At 31.2% G+C, this 13,430-nt stretch overlaps 1 protein-coding gene across 1 annotated transcript; it reads left to right on the top strand.

Annotated features, from left to right (window-relative positions):
* Positions 1-5,477: 5,477 nt before the first annotated feature.
* LOC102601962 (uncharacterized protein At1g04910-like) lies at positions 5,478-9,442 on the top strand. Its single transcript, XM_006354681.2, has 8 exons — positions 5,478-6,414; positions 6,971-7,038; positions 7,165-7,253; positions 7,357-7,522; positions 7,613-7,902; positions 7,984-8,188; positions 8,282-8,439; positions 8,702-9,442. Exons 1-8 carry the CDS (start codon positions 6,147-6,149, stop codon positions 8,940-8,942), a joined length of 1,485 nt encoding a protein of 494 aa, XP_006354743.1. The 5' UTR covers positions 5,478-6,146; the 3' UTR covers positions 8,943-9,442.
* Positions 9,443-13,430: the final 3,988 nt, after the last annotated feature.

Here is a 13,430-nt window from a genome sequence, read left to right as displayed (position 1 = left end):
ACGAATAATTTAATCAAATGTAAAATTAATTTAATCGATGAGTCTATTTGGCACCCACGAACTCTAAACCCTGGATCCGCCACTGTCTACCACATATCCAGGACTAAACATCTAGAGTATGGACAACATAAAATGGGGGACCCAATATTTAAAACAATGCAATAGAATTGGACAACTCTGATATTATATTAAAGAAATAGGTCTAACCAATGAATTGTTTATTTTATACCATTTTTCATGGTTAATATAGAAGAAATTAAAAGATAACTCAAGAAAGAATCACAACAGTGATGATTATCGAATCCTTCGTAATTGCCCATCAAAAAGAAAGAAATTTGGAAATTTAGTTATTTAAAAGTGAAAATATCGAAGACTGACACTTGAAAAACATGTTAAATCACCAACAATTTGCAATAATTTTTATACTCCCGTCTTGGATCAAGTAAATATTTCTTTCATAATAACATATCAGAGAAAAATCGATTAACTTAATTTATATTTGCAGTGTATCAACTGAAAATCGAACATATTTGTTTTATTTTTTAATCCCAACAGATAATTTCTAAATCCTCAACGTATCACATTATTATTTGGGAAAGTTACGCGATTAACCAAACTTATACTACTTAATTACTCATCATAGCTATAGTTTGCTATAATTACCACTCGCGACTAACATTATACATTAATTATGTGGGCTGACTTCGAGTTTGTATAATTAGTCACGTTTTATATGTATAATTCGCTAGAATATACAAATACATATGTATAATATACAATTATCTAACCGATATACATATACAATTCACCTATCTCCCACTTTTTACCCTCTCTTGCTCGCCTCTCTCCTCTCTCTCCCAGTCTCGCTCGCCTCTCTCCTCCCTATGACATGTAGCTACGAATTGTAATTATCAAATTATAGCTATGGAGAGTAATTAGGCTATTTTTGAGTGGCTATTTGTGAAAGTTCCTCTTATTATATTTTATTGGGGAAATGCACAATCATTGACGAAAACTTGGTACTTGACTACTTGGTATATAATATGGGCCTCTCCATTGAGCCCAATGCAGAATTACTACTCTACTTGGGCTTTTCCAACACATTCAGGCCTAAGCCCATAGAAGAAAGCCCAGTAGCTCCAACTTTTTGAGGAATTGACACTATGGTGTGTGTTCGGTACGGGATAAAATATTTTTCAACTTTTTATGTATGATTGGTCATTTTGACCACTCATGATCTATAGAAAATGTGACATCATGTGTTTTTCCAGTAAGCTAGTTCGGGTGGAAAATGAAGGAAAAATCATGTTATATAATACAAATTTCTCACTTATTTATGGTGGTTTCTAGTAGTGCACTCCACCCCATAGCCCCATCCCCACCTACACCTTCCGTAATATTTATTTAGATTAAATATAAATAATTTTAGGAGAATATTTTTATTTTTTTTATAACTGAGTCATCTAGAACGTGCGTATACACTAGTTTTTAAGAGATCAAGTCCTTGCATTAGCTGCAATTAAGTTAGCATTTTGGAAGTAGATTTTAAGATTTCAAATATTAAAATTTGATTAGATTTTGAAAATATAGTCTTCAAACTAGTTTTTGGGACATTTAGTCACAAAAGTGCATTGATTTTGTTAAATAAAATGCATATTCAAGCACAACTTCAATAACTCAAATTTTCAAATCAATCGAAATGTACAGTTCAAGTCTCCTTTACAACTCTATCCACTTAATAATGTGACTGAAAATTTGCATACATGACTATTGATTATACATCTGATTAGACTGAAATTTCTCCTTAATTTGATGTACACTTAGTAGTTGGTCTATCAACTTAATTATGTGAAGATAAATTTGCATACATGACCATTAATTATATCTGATTAGATATAATTAATTTTCTCCTTAAAATTTGATATACACTAAAAGTAGTTGGGCTATCAAAACTTGCTGTTCTTTTAATTTGGAGATATAAGTGAAGAGTTCAACGTTGCTTTCAATTGACTTCTGTGTTTCATACGCCCAGGCGGAGCCAGGGTTATGAGTACTTTGGGGGCTCTAAGTTAAATTTGTTAGGGATGTATAATTTAATATACATATATTTTTTTTAATTTTTTAATACAAATACATGATCTACGAAAAAACTAGTGGGTGCAATTCGAACCCATGAACCCACGTCCTATAAAACTATAGGTCAAATAATAATAATAAAAAAAGTACCTTTTGCATGAATGACACATAAACCAAATTATGTTCCTTCTTTGCAATGAGAAAAGGGACACATTTTTATTACGAGTTCGGCGCGGGGTGGTGGGGTGGGATACCGACACACTTTCGGGTGGAAATAAAACTCAATAGTCTGTTGGATCAAGTTTTTGATAATTAAATTAAAAAGTATTTATTTTAAAATTTTAAGAAAATAATTAATGTTTCTGAATGGTGATAACAAAAATTGTTTTTCAGAAACTATATAAAAAAAGTAACTTTTCCCTCATAATAATTGGCCAAGCACAAAGAACTACTAACTCTAATAATATTGGTTATTGTATTTTACAAATTGATAAATCAAATATAAATTTTTACTCTCAAAATGTGTTTGTTTTGGAAAAATACTTGTGACAATTTTTTTTATTTTTTTTTACATATTTCAGAGGTTAAAGATACAATTGCTTCAGCAATCTTGAATGAATTTCTGAAAGTAAAATTTTAATCAAGTAATCATCGGAAAAATGACAGAGAAACATATATATTAGTTAATTAGGGTCATTGAAATATATATTTCTGGATTTGTGAACAAAATAGATGATAGTTTAGCTAGATACTCTATCTCTTTGTTGAAAGAAATCTTGTGGGAGAAGTTTATTCCAAGTTGGATCATCCAAAAAATATGTATACGTACTTCGTTGATACAATAATAAAAGAAGTTCTGTTTCGGAATTTTTTTTTGAAATAAGAGGATACATTTTGGATACGAAGTACCGGTGCGGGTGGGATCCAAAGGTGTCTATACCGACACAATATTGTGTGGGGGAGAAATTTATTCAGGAATGATATTTGAATTAAGATAACAAATTAAATAGCATATAATTGTATGTATCTTTTATACAAAAACATTACTTATATTATAATTTAATCAGAGTGAACTATCATGCTGATGTCTATTAAATTATAAATAAAATAAAAAAGTTTGTTTAATCATGAGCTAACATAACATAAAATGTTGATATCTGTTTTAAAGAAAAAATCATCAATCTTAATATATTCTTGATTATCCAAGATACTGTCAGAGGCGTAGCTATATTATATATAGTTAGAGTATTCAAGTAGATAAAAATAATATCGTATATATAAGTAAAATGATATATAAAGTGATTAAATAACATATTTTGAATATTCTTGACAGAATAAAATATTGTAGCCTAATAATTTTAGATGTTTCGAAATAATTGATGCTTAGGGGTAGTACATTTTAGCTTGCAAGTTTGTTTTGTTAAATAGGGAGGCTAGATATCGTCGGTGGCTGTCGACAATGGAATATTTGAGCGATACGGAGGTTGTTCTACTATCATCTCACCCTGCCACGTGTAACCAACAATTATTTTGATTTTGAATACCTCTCACTGTTCAACTTAATTAATATTTAATACTAATAAATAAATGGGCCAGCATGGATTAGCAAATTACATGGCTTGCATTTCTTATTCATTTTCGACATTAAATTTGTGTTTTTCTTTTAAAAAATGTTTCTTCTTTTTTATTTCTTCCCTAGAAAAAAACTACTCCTACAAGTTGAATTTAACTTATAACCCCAAAAAAGAGAAGATAAACATGAATCGATTTTACTTTTTATGGATAAAATCAAAAGTTCAAACTCTGTTGTAGTAACAAAAGATTAACTGTCCAAAGTTTGAATTATATTCAGGATTGGGATGACAATGGAAATCACTAACCAAAAACAAGATAATTCTCATTTGTTGATTATTGCACACACACTAAAGTGGAAAAAGAAGCACAGAGCTTAAACATGAGGGGAATGTGGTATTTTAAGAAAGACGTTAATATATAACGTGTTTTTTAATTTGACTTTAGCTACTATTTATGTATGTCTTTTAATTTTAGTCGTGCACAAATACATTTAAATACATACAAAGAATAAGTAAACATATGTGTCTTACATGGCAATTTACGTAGGATATACTCAAATTGATTTGTATTATATCATGTAAGATGCTTATTGTTAATGTGTGAAATTATATAATGACGGAGAATAATACAATCTAACCAAACGCTATATCTAAAGAAAAATATTTGAACTCTTCAAATATAACTTAAACACGTAAATTAAAATAGATAAAATATTTTATTTTAACGAGAAAAATTGTAATCACTATCTTTCGAATATGCACGAATTAAACTTCAATAAAAGCTAAACAGGATAGAGAAAACATGCTAGATAAGCCTAACTTCACAAGCACAAATAAAAAAGATTTTATGCAGAGGATATCGAATCAAAAATCACATTTGGGAGACCATTTACGATTCTACTATACGAATTCGTCCACTCTTCTTGTATGTAGAGTGCTTATTAATACTCTATCCGTTCAATAATAGTTGTTCATTATATTAAAAATAATTCAATAATATTTGTTTAATTAAAAAATTAAGAGATATTTTACCTTTTTATGTCTATTTTATCTTTGCTATTAAATATTATTTCCCTCCACTTTTAATTGTCATAGTTTCTTTTTTTAGAGTCAAACGATTATAACTTTGACTAACATTTTACGATGTATTTTTTCATCATATTGATATACATAAAATTGGAATTTATAGAATTTTCGTATAGTTTTTGAATATCTAAATTTCTTGTTTAAAATATCGAATTAATGTAATCTAATTTAATTTTGAAAATTAGTCAAATTAATTTTTGAAAAACGAAACATGACAATTAAAAGTGGACAAATAAAGTATTATTTATCATCTGACACATTTCTCAAAGCATTATATTTAATAAAGTCAAAGGATAATATAGTAATATTAGCCTTATTATTTATTGTTTCTTAAGGGGTATTGTCAAACAGTGGCGGAACCACCTTATAGTTAGGGGTTCATCCGAACTTCCTTCGGTGAAAAATTAGATTATTTATACACGGTTAAATAATTTTTAGGTATATATAGTAGATGTCGAACCCTCTTCAACTACTTTGTATGTCTATTTCTTCAGATTTTGAACACCTTATTATAAATTCTGACTCCGCCATTAACATCAAATCAATAGTGGACAACTATCGTTGTATTGAACTGAGGGAGTACTTAGCTGCAGTTTATACACATTTTAATATTAATTTTATCATTTATTAACCATAATAAACATCAATATCCACATAAAAAAACACTTTTGGCATGTCATAACTACCCACTCTCCAAGGGTTAAACCCGATCCATATATTATGACCGCTTCACTCAGCATAAACCGACCCAATTGTATATTCATTTCTCTCTTTTTTTTTCCCTTTCTCCTCAAATTTCTTTTTTCCCTCTTCACACAGGTCACCGGTCACCGGCTTTCCAACATTCCGGCAACATCACCGCCGTCCAGACACCAACTCCTCTAGATATCCTACGTATTCCACATTCATTGCTAGTCAGTGTATTTTATTGATTTCTCCTCATTTAAAAAGTTCAAAATTATTGGGATTCGCTTCCGTGATCAGTTAAAGATTGCCGCATTTTGTAGAATTTACTCGTAAGGTGCGAAAGAGTTAGGGATTTTGCTTCTCTTCATCGAAATAGTCGTCTTTGGAAGGTTTCAGAATCCAAAATTTGCTCAAGTTTCTGAAAGAGAAAAATCTGAAATTTTCTCATTGACGTTCGGATTTCTACATTTTTGTAACTCCTTGTCTTCTTTCTTCAACTTTTTTATAAAAGCATTTCTGGGTATCAAAAAAAAGTAGGATTTTGATTTCTTTGGATCCTACATTACCCAAAAAAGTGACTTTTTTTTTTGGGTATATTGATTGTGTGTGATGAGTGATTGAGGAAAACAAATAAGAAATTCAACTTGTGAGTTGAATAGTAGTTTTTTGGGGAAATGTGCTGAGAAAGTAGTTAATCCCAAGGGGTGGGGGAATTTGGGCATAATGGGGCTAAAAGTAACAGCTTTAGCAGAAAGTCGTTTGGAAAAACTAAAAAGTTCTATGTCATCCAAGTCTAGAATGAAGTTATGGATGATAAGGATCACAACATCAGTGCTTATATGGATTTGCTTAGTTCAATTAACGATATTGGGAGAGACTTGGGGTCCTAGAGTTTTAAAAGGATGGCCCCCTTGTCCTTCTCACGAATCAGCTGCAGTACTGGCTGTTAAATCGTCGTCTGAGGTCCCTGCCAGAGTTCTTCCACCAAAGAGTAAGTATAAGATTTTTCGCAGGCGTGTGTGTGCCTTTATTCTTTTTCATGTCCATGTTAGTGCCCTGCTGACTTGTTTTTTCACCTACTTTGGTTGACAACTTAGAGATCATGTTGCTTGTTGTGTCAAAGGATAATAGGAAACATCAAAATGGAGTCTTTTTAGTGGGAATATGAAATTATTAATGAGTATAGCTTAATGCCATTTATGGATATTGTAGTTGGAGAGCTTGTCATAGAAGGAAGATTCACATATCACTATGTTATTGTACTATTGTGTTAATTATAATCTGTATGCTTTTGTAGACAGTAGTTTCATTGGTTGAGTTGTTGGCTTGGTATTTTAGTTAAAATCATCATACACTAAATGGTCCAATTCAAGTTAATCCAACTTTTAGTGACCCTAATTCTAAAACAAAATTGTTGTGCAGCTATCTTCATGGTTATCTGTTTCCTGACCTACAATATTGGAAGTTCCCCGTCCAATTTAGAGCTATTGACTTCATTTTAAGAGTCTGTCAGACTGACTGATGTTATGATTATTTGGGTGAATCAGGGGTTTACAGGAATAATGGTTACCTCATGGTTTCATGCAATGGTGGGCTTAATCAAATGCGGTCAGCGGTTAGTAGCTTGCTTTAGATCAATCAGTACATACCACATACAAATGTAATTAATTTAGACAACTGTTGTGAATTTGACTTGTGAGATGATTTTGTCACTCGTGTTTCCCCTTTGTCCTTGTTGCAGATATGTGATATGGTTGCTATAGCAAGATATTTGAATGTGACTCTTATTGTTCCCGAGCTGGATAAAACCTCCTTTTGGGCTGATTCGAGGTGTGTCCACTCAATTATCTTGATTTTTGTCTTTCAAATTACCGAGTTCTTTTTTAAGAAAGAAAAGATGGCGATTTGTATTAACAAAGTTTTTTATTTGCAGTGAATTTCAAGACATATTTGATGTTGATCACTTCATAATGTCCTTGAGAGATGAAGTTCGAATATTGAAGGAGCTACCTCCAAGACTAAAGAGGAGGGTAGAGTTAGGAGTGACTCATACTATGGCTCCTATTAGTTGGTCTGACATTTCCTACTACCATAATCAGGTTTGTGGTTTTTTGCTAAATGGTATTTTGTTATTGCTATTAACTCTCGCATCCTTCTCCAGTGTAATGATGATCATTTTTTGAATACAGATTCTTCCCTTAATTCAGCAGTATAAAGTAGTTCATTTGAACAGGACTGATGCTCGGCTTGCCAATAATGGACTACCTATGGAAATTCAAAAGCTACGATGCAGAGTTAATTTTGGTGCATTGAAATTCACCCCTCAAATTGAAGAGTTGGGTAGAAAGGTTGTCAGAATACTTAGGCAAGAAGGTCCATTTATGGTTCTGCACCTGAGATACGAAATGGATATGTTAGCTTTCTCTGGCTGTACTCAGGGATGCAAGCAGGAGGAGGTGGAAGAGTTGACAAGAATGAGGTGAAGTTAAATCCTTGTATTTGTTGGTGGCTTTAACCATCCTTCGTTCATTGGCTGATTAATTAACATTTTTTCCTGTAGATATGCTTATCCATGGTGGAAAGAAAAAATTATAAATTCAGATTTGAAAAGAAGAGATGGTCTGTGTCCTTTGACCCCTGAGGAAACTGCTCTTACTTTAAGGGCATTGGACATTGATCCTAGTATTCAAGTGTACATTGCGGCTGGAGAGATTTATGGTGGAGAAAGGAGAATGGCTAGTCTTGCTGCAGCTTATCCTAATTTGGTAGTTAGAAAGTTCTAGTTAATTCTTAAGCTTCTGAATATGCTGGCTGAATATTGCAGACTCACCATTTGCACCGGCTTTATTTTCTAATAGGTAAGGAAGGAGACACTACTCGAGTCCTCTGAGCTGAGGTTCTTTCAAAATCACTCCTCCCAAATGGCAGCATTAGATTATCTTGTTTCCTTGGAGAGCGATATCTTTGTTCCTACATATGATGGAAACATGGCCAAAGTTGTTGAAGGACATCGCAGGTACTCTCTTTTGATAAATCATGGTAGCATATTGAAACAGCGACTTCATATTCTAAATAGTTGTTACTTTACTTGCTTCTAGAAATTTAATTTGCAAAATTTTTAAGAGCCATGAAAGAATTTCATGTGGTGTCATACCTCACATTCTTTCTATATGCAGTTAATCACTCATTATGTATGCACATTACACATAGGGTACACTTGGTTTGGTGGTTTTTGTACAATATTCATTTAATCTGAATGTCCACTATTCCCCACACAGATATCTTGGATACAAGAAAACTATCTTGTTAGACAGAAAGCATCTGGTGGATTTAATAGACCAACATAATGCTGGATCATTGACATGGGATGAGTTCTCTACCGCTGTTAAGGAAGCTCACGCTGAACGTATGGGCAACCCAACAAAGAGATTGGTCATTCAAGACAGACCTAAAGAGGAGGATTATTTTTACTCCAACCCATGGGAGTGCTTAGAACCATCTTATGACGATGAACTTTAAGCAGCATGTAAATTATGATGGTGGTAACATTGCATTATAGAAAAGTACTTCCGCGCACTGACATATTTGGAGGACATACTTGTCAACACTCGAAAACATTGTGCTGCATTTTGCTTCTGAGGCGACTGGTGCAGTAAAGGGGCGATGCACTTGAAATCCTCGGAAGCATTTGGAAAAGGGTTATATTAAAATGTTCCTTTTTTTTCCTTCAGAAACTCAATAATTGAATACATGTATAGAAAACTGTCCTGCCATTGCAAGGATACATTATCAATGGCAGTATACACAGAAGGGTACAATATATATTTGTTTTGCCAGAACTTTTGGACTTGTCAAATTTAAAGTTCCACTCAATACCACACTAGTTGAGTCACTTAGGCTCCTTCATTCTTTTTCTACCTACATACTACTCTCCAGACTCCACTTGTGGAACTATACTGATATGTTGTTGTTGTGTGCTATATTTAACGATAGTCAATATCATTCACTCTATTCTCTCATTGGTTTTGCTATCTTAGGACGATATGATGCTTGCGTTCAGTGGATAGAGTCTCATTTAGAAAGAGTTACACAGTTCATATACTCGTGGGAGATAATAAATACTTGACAGATTAGAAATAATATGTACAAGTTGATTCGGACACTAGAAAGCTCGAATGATTTTAATAGGAGTGCAATTATTTTAACCTTAAAGTAGACTGTTTAAGTTTATGGCTGAAATAAGAGTGCAATTATTTTAATAAAAGTACTTTACAACTCATTGGCATTGAACATATTAAATACACATTAAAAGAAAAAAGGAAGAAAGAAAACAAAAGGCAACCAGATAAAAAGACGTTTGTTTTTTCCTTTTCCTCTTTTAATAATTGTCGTCAAATGAGTAATCATTATGATTAATAATTTAAAATGTAGAGTGGATGATATTTGAATTTTCTTTAAGAAAAACAAAAATAGAGTATTTAGTATCCATAGAATAATAATAATAATAATAATAAAGAGGTACATATAATTTTAATATTTGAGAGGGCCCTAATTCGTAAACACCAAAGCAAAGTCACTTTCAGTACTTAATCTCCACTAAATTATTATTAATAATCCTGATGTTAGCACTTAAATATTCCTTCAAACACTAATGCTTTAATTAGTGCTAATTATTAAAAAGGTCATTATTTGCTTAATCTCCAATTGGCAGTGGCTCTATTCAACCAAATTTCAAATGCCAAAGAATGAGAAGACGAATTTTGTGAATTCAATTCTCCTTTTTTTTTTTTCACAACAACAACAAATATAATTCCCAAAAATAATTTAAAGTAATAAGTTAATAAACTTTTACTGCCATGTCCTTCATCATCATTTATTAATTTCTCTAGCACTAAAAGTTTTATAAATATTCTATTAACGTAAAATTGCCTAACAAGACTTGAAGAAAATCTTAAAGTACATTAGACATAAAGTAAATACATTAGCATAATCAAAATTTAATCCCCCCAATTAATATCGGTTGAACACAAAGGATTAAAAAAATAATAAGAGAAACGACGATAATAGAAGTTTAAAAGGTCCTATATGGTCGTACTCCCTCTCTGTTTTATTTTAGGTTTTGCGCTCCTTAAGAAACTCGATAAGTTTATCATTATAGAGTACCTTTATTTAGTATTTTTTAAGTCAAATTTTCAATAAATGAACATGGATTAATTATTTAGTTTTTCTATCTTGGAAAATGTACATTTTCAAGACCAATAACTTTCAAAGGTAAAATAGAAAGAATAATGTAATTTATGGATTGATTTTGTGAAATGACAAATGAGTACTCCATCTGTCCATTACTTCCTCCATTCCATATTAATTGAATTTTTGAGACATTTTTCATTTTTCAAATTAATTTAATTGTTCAGTTTTCAAGACTACTGTTAGAGTGTTCTTCCAATTTTACCCTTCATTTGGATTTTCAATGTGATGACTTCAATAAATTTGACAATAATTAATAAGGGTAAAAATGGAAAACTATGTTCAATTTATGTCTTAATCTACTTTTCTTGAAGAGTGTGAACACCTCAAAATTCAATTAATATGGAATGGAGGGAGTATTAATTGTCATGTTAGTTTTTCAAAAGTTAATTTAACTAATTTTCAAACTTAAATTAGATTACATTAATTCGATATTTTAAATAAAAAATTTAGATATTCAAAATCTATACGAAAAGTACTATAGATTGCAATTTTTTGCATATCAATATGATAAAAATACATTATAAAATGTTAGTTAAAGTTATTATCGTGTAACTTTATAAAAGAAAACCATGACAATTAAAAGTGGATGAAGAGGGTATTAAAACTCATTTATTTTGATAGAGGCTTTTGTCCGTTGATGGTCATCTTACCTGTCTCCTACGCTACACTCTCAACTGGATCAATCGTTTTGTCCTGATGTATTGAAGAGTTTAAAGACAACATATAAATAACAACGGATGGAGATTAATTATTGAGATCTTCCTCGAAATTCTTGTACTTTAAAAATCGAAGGCAATCCCAAGAAAGAGATGACAATTATTTAAGTGTTATTAATCTTATCATTATTGAAGGATCCAAGAAAAAAGCCGTCCTCGAGGTAGGAATCTTAATTGATGATGAAAAGGATTTAATTTTCCTTCATATTCACTCTGTTTCATTTTCTTCTTAAAAAATATTTATCGAAAGTATATTTTACTAATTATGCTTTAAAATATAAATAATACTTTATGTATTTATTTAATTAAAATAAAACGGACTAATTAATTGCCACTTGCTTAGTGCATTCAACTCTCTTTATGTTTGAGTCTACTTATCAATCAATGCAAAGCACAAATCTAGGTTTCTCCACTTCTAGATACACCCTTACATTTATAGCTGCAATTATTTCATTTTTCAATTCAGAATATAAGAGAAAGTGAGAAGGCAAAATAACGAGAAAATGATAAAAAGCAAAAAATGAGACATTACTTCCTCTGTCCCTAATTACTTATCCATTTTTCTTTTTTTAGTTGTCCCTAATTACTTGTCCATTTTGACAAATCAAGAGAGGACAATTTTTTTAATCTATTATACCCTCAATTAATTACTTTAAAAAATGTAGAACTTTTTGAAAATCTTAAATTTTTAATTCACCACTTCATAGTTAATAGGGGTAAAATGATAAACTCATTATGTTAATCATTGTTTTCTTAATAGGTGTGTCAATTCAAAAGTGAACAAGTAATTGGAAACAGAGGAAGTATTAAGCAAGGTTTAAATGGTCCCTTAAATATATTCTTGCACATTTTGATCTTCTAAATTTGTCATAGGTTATATATATAACTATTTGTAAATTAAATCAATTGAAGATATTTGAGGTAATTATCTCGAGACTCTAATTATCTCACAAGGAAACATAGCTCGTGGAAAACAAAGTATAATTGATAAAGAGTCGTCACCCAACATGATAATGATGTTTTCGTATTAATTATGTACATATTATTTGATAGAAATGGTTTTGCTTTGCCCACTAAGAATGAATTAAGCAAATTTGGGGAAGAATAAATCAATATAAATTTAAGGAACCCACCCTATTTTACTTCTTTAAAAGAAAAATAGTTTTTTCCATAAATCTTACTATTGTTATCATTTATTAGCATTTGGAGAAGGGAATTGGCAAGCAGAAATAAATGTTGGACTTAATATTATAACTTGGACTAGAAAATTGGGCTTTCTTATATTGGGCTGAAAAGAACAAGTTAAATAGATGTAATGCGCTGATTAACACAGATGATCCTTTTTAAGCCATCATTTAGTTTTTGACCATGTTTGTAACAACTGTGGAAATATAATCAATGATAAGACTCCATGACCATCTTTGTTTACCTATCTTACATATGTAACATTAGATTATCGTCTAACGTATGTAATAACTTATAAAATTTTAAACCGTAGTCTAATTTTCTCATAAGATCTTCAATTTGATCAATAATGATCTTTAGACCATGACTTAAAAGGTTCTTTAGGTTACAAGAAAAATAAAAAGTGGATCATTGTTCTAAACAAATGTTCCAAAAAAAAGGACAACTAATGAAAATTGCATATTCTTTAGGGAAAATTGTATATAATAGCAAACTATTAATTCAAATTAAATGATATAACCATAGTTTGATTTAATTGTACCCTATAGCAAACTATTGCTATTTTTGCCTCTCTTCCCGGTGGAATCTCGCTCGCCTCTCTCGTTTTGGTGGCAGTCTCGCTCGCCTCTCTCGCTTTTATACAAACACAAATATATAAAATGCGTTTGTGTTTGTATAAAACGAGAGAAAATTATATATATACATATATTTTCGTTCTCCTCTCTCCCCTCTCCCAGATCTCGCTCGCCACTCTAACTCGCCTCTCTCACTTTATACAAACACAAATGTATACATTGCGTTTGTGTTTGTATAAAGCGAGAGAAAATTGTATAGACAAATACAAATGGGTTCCCCT

Source organism: Solanum tuberosum, unplaced genomic scaffold (genome assembly GCF_000226075.1).
Source record: "Solanum tuberosum cultivar DM 1-3 516 R44 unplaced genomic scaffold, SolTub_3.0 scf00180, whole genome shotgun sequence".
Taxonomy (NCBI): Eukaryota; Viridiplantae; Streptophyta; class Magnoliopsida; order Solanales; family Solanaceae; genus Solanum; species Solanum tuberosum.
This window is presented reverse-complemented; position numbering and strand designations above follow the sequence as displayed.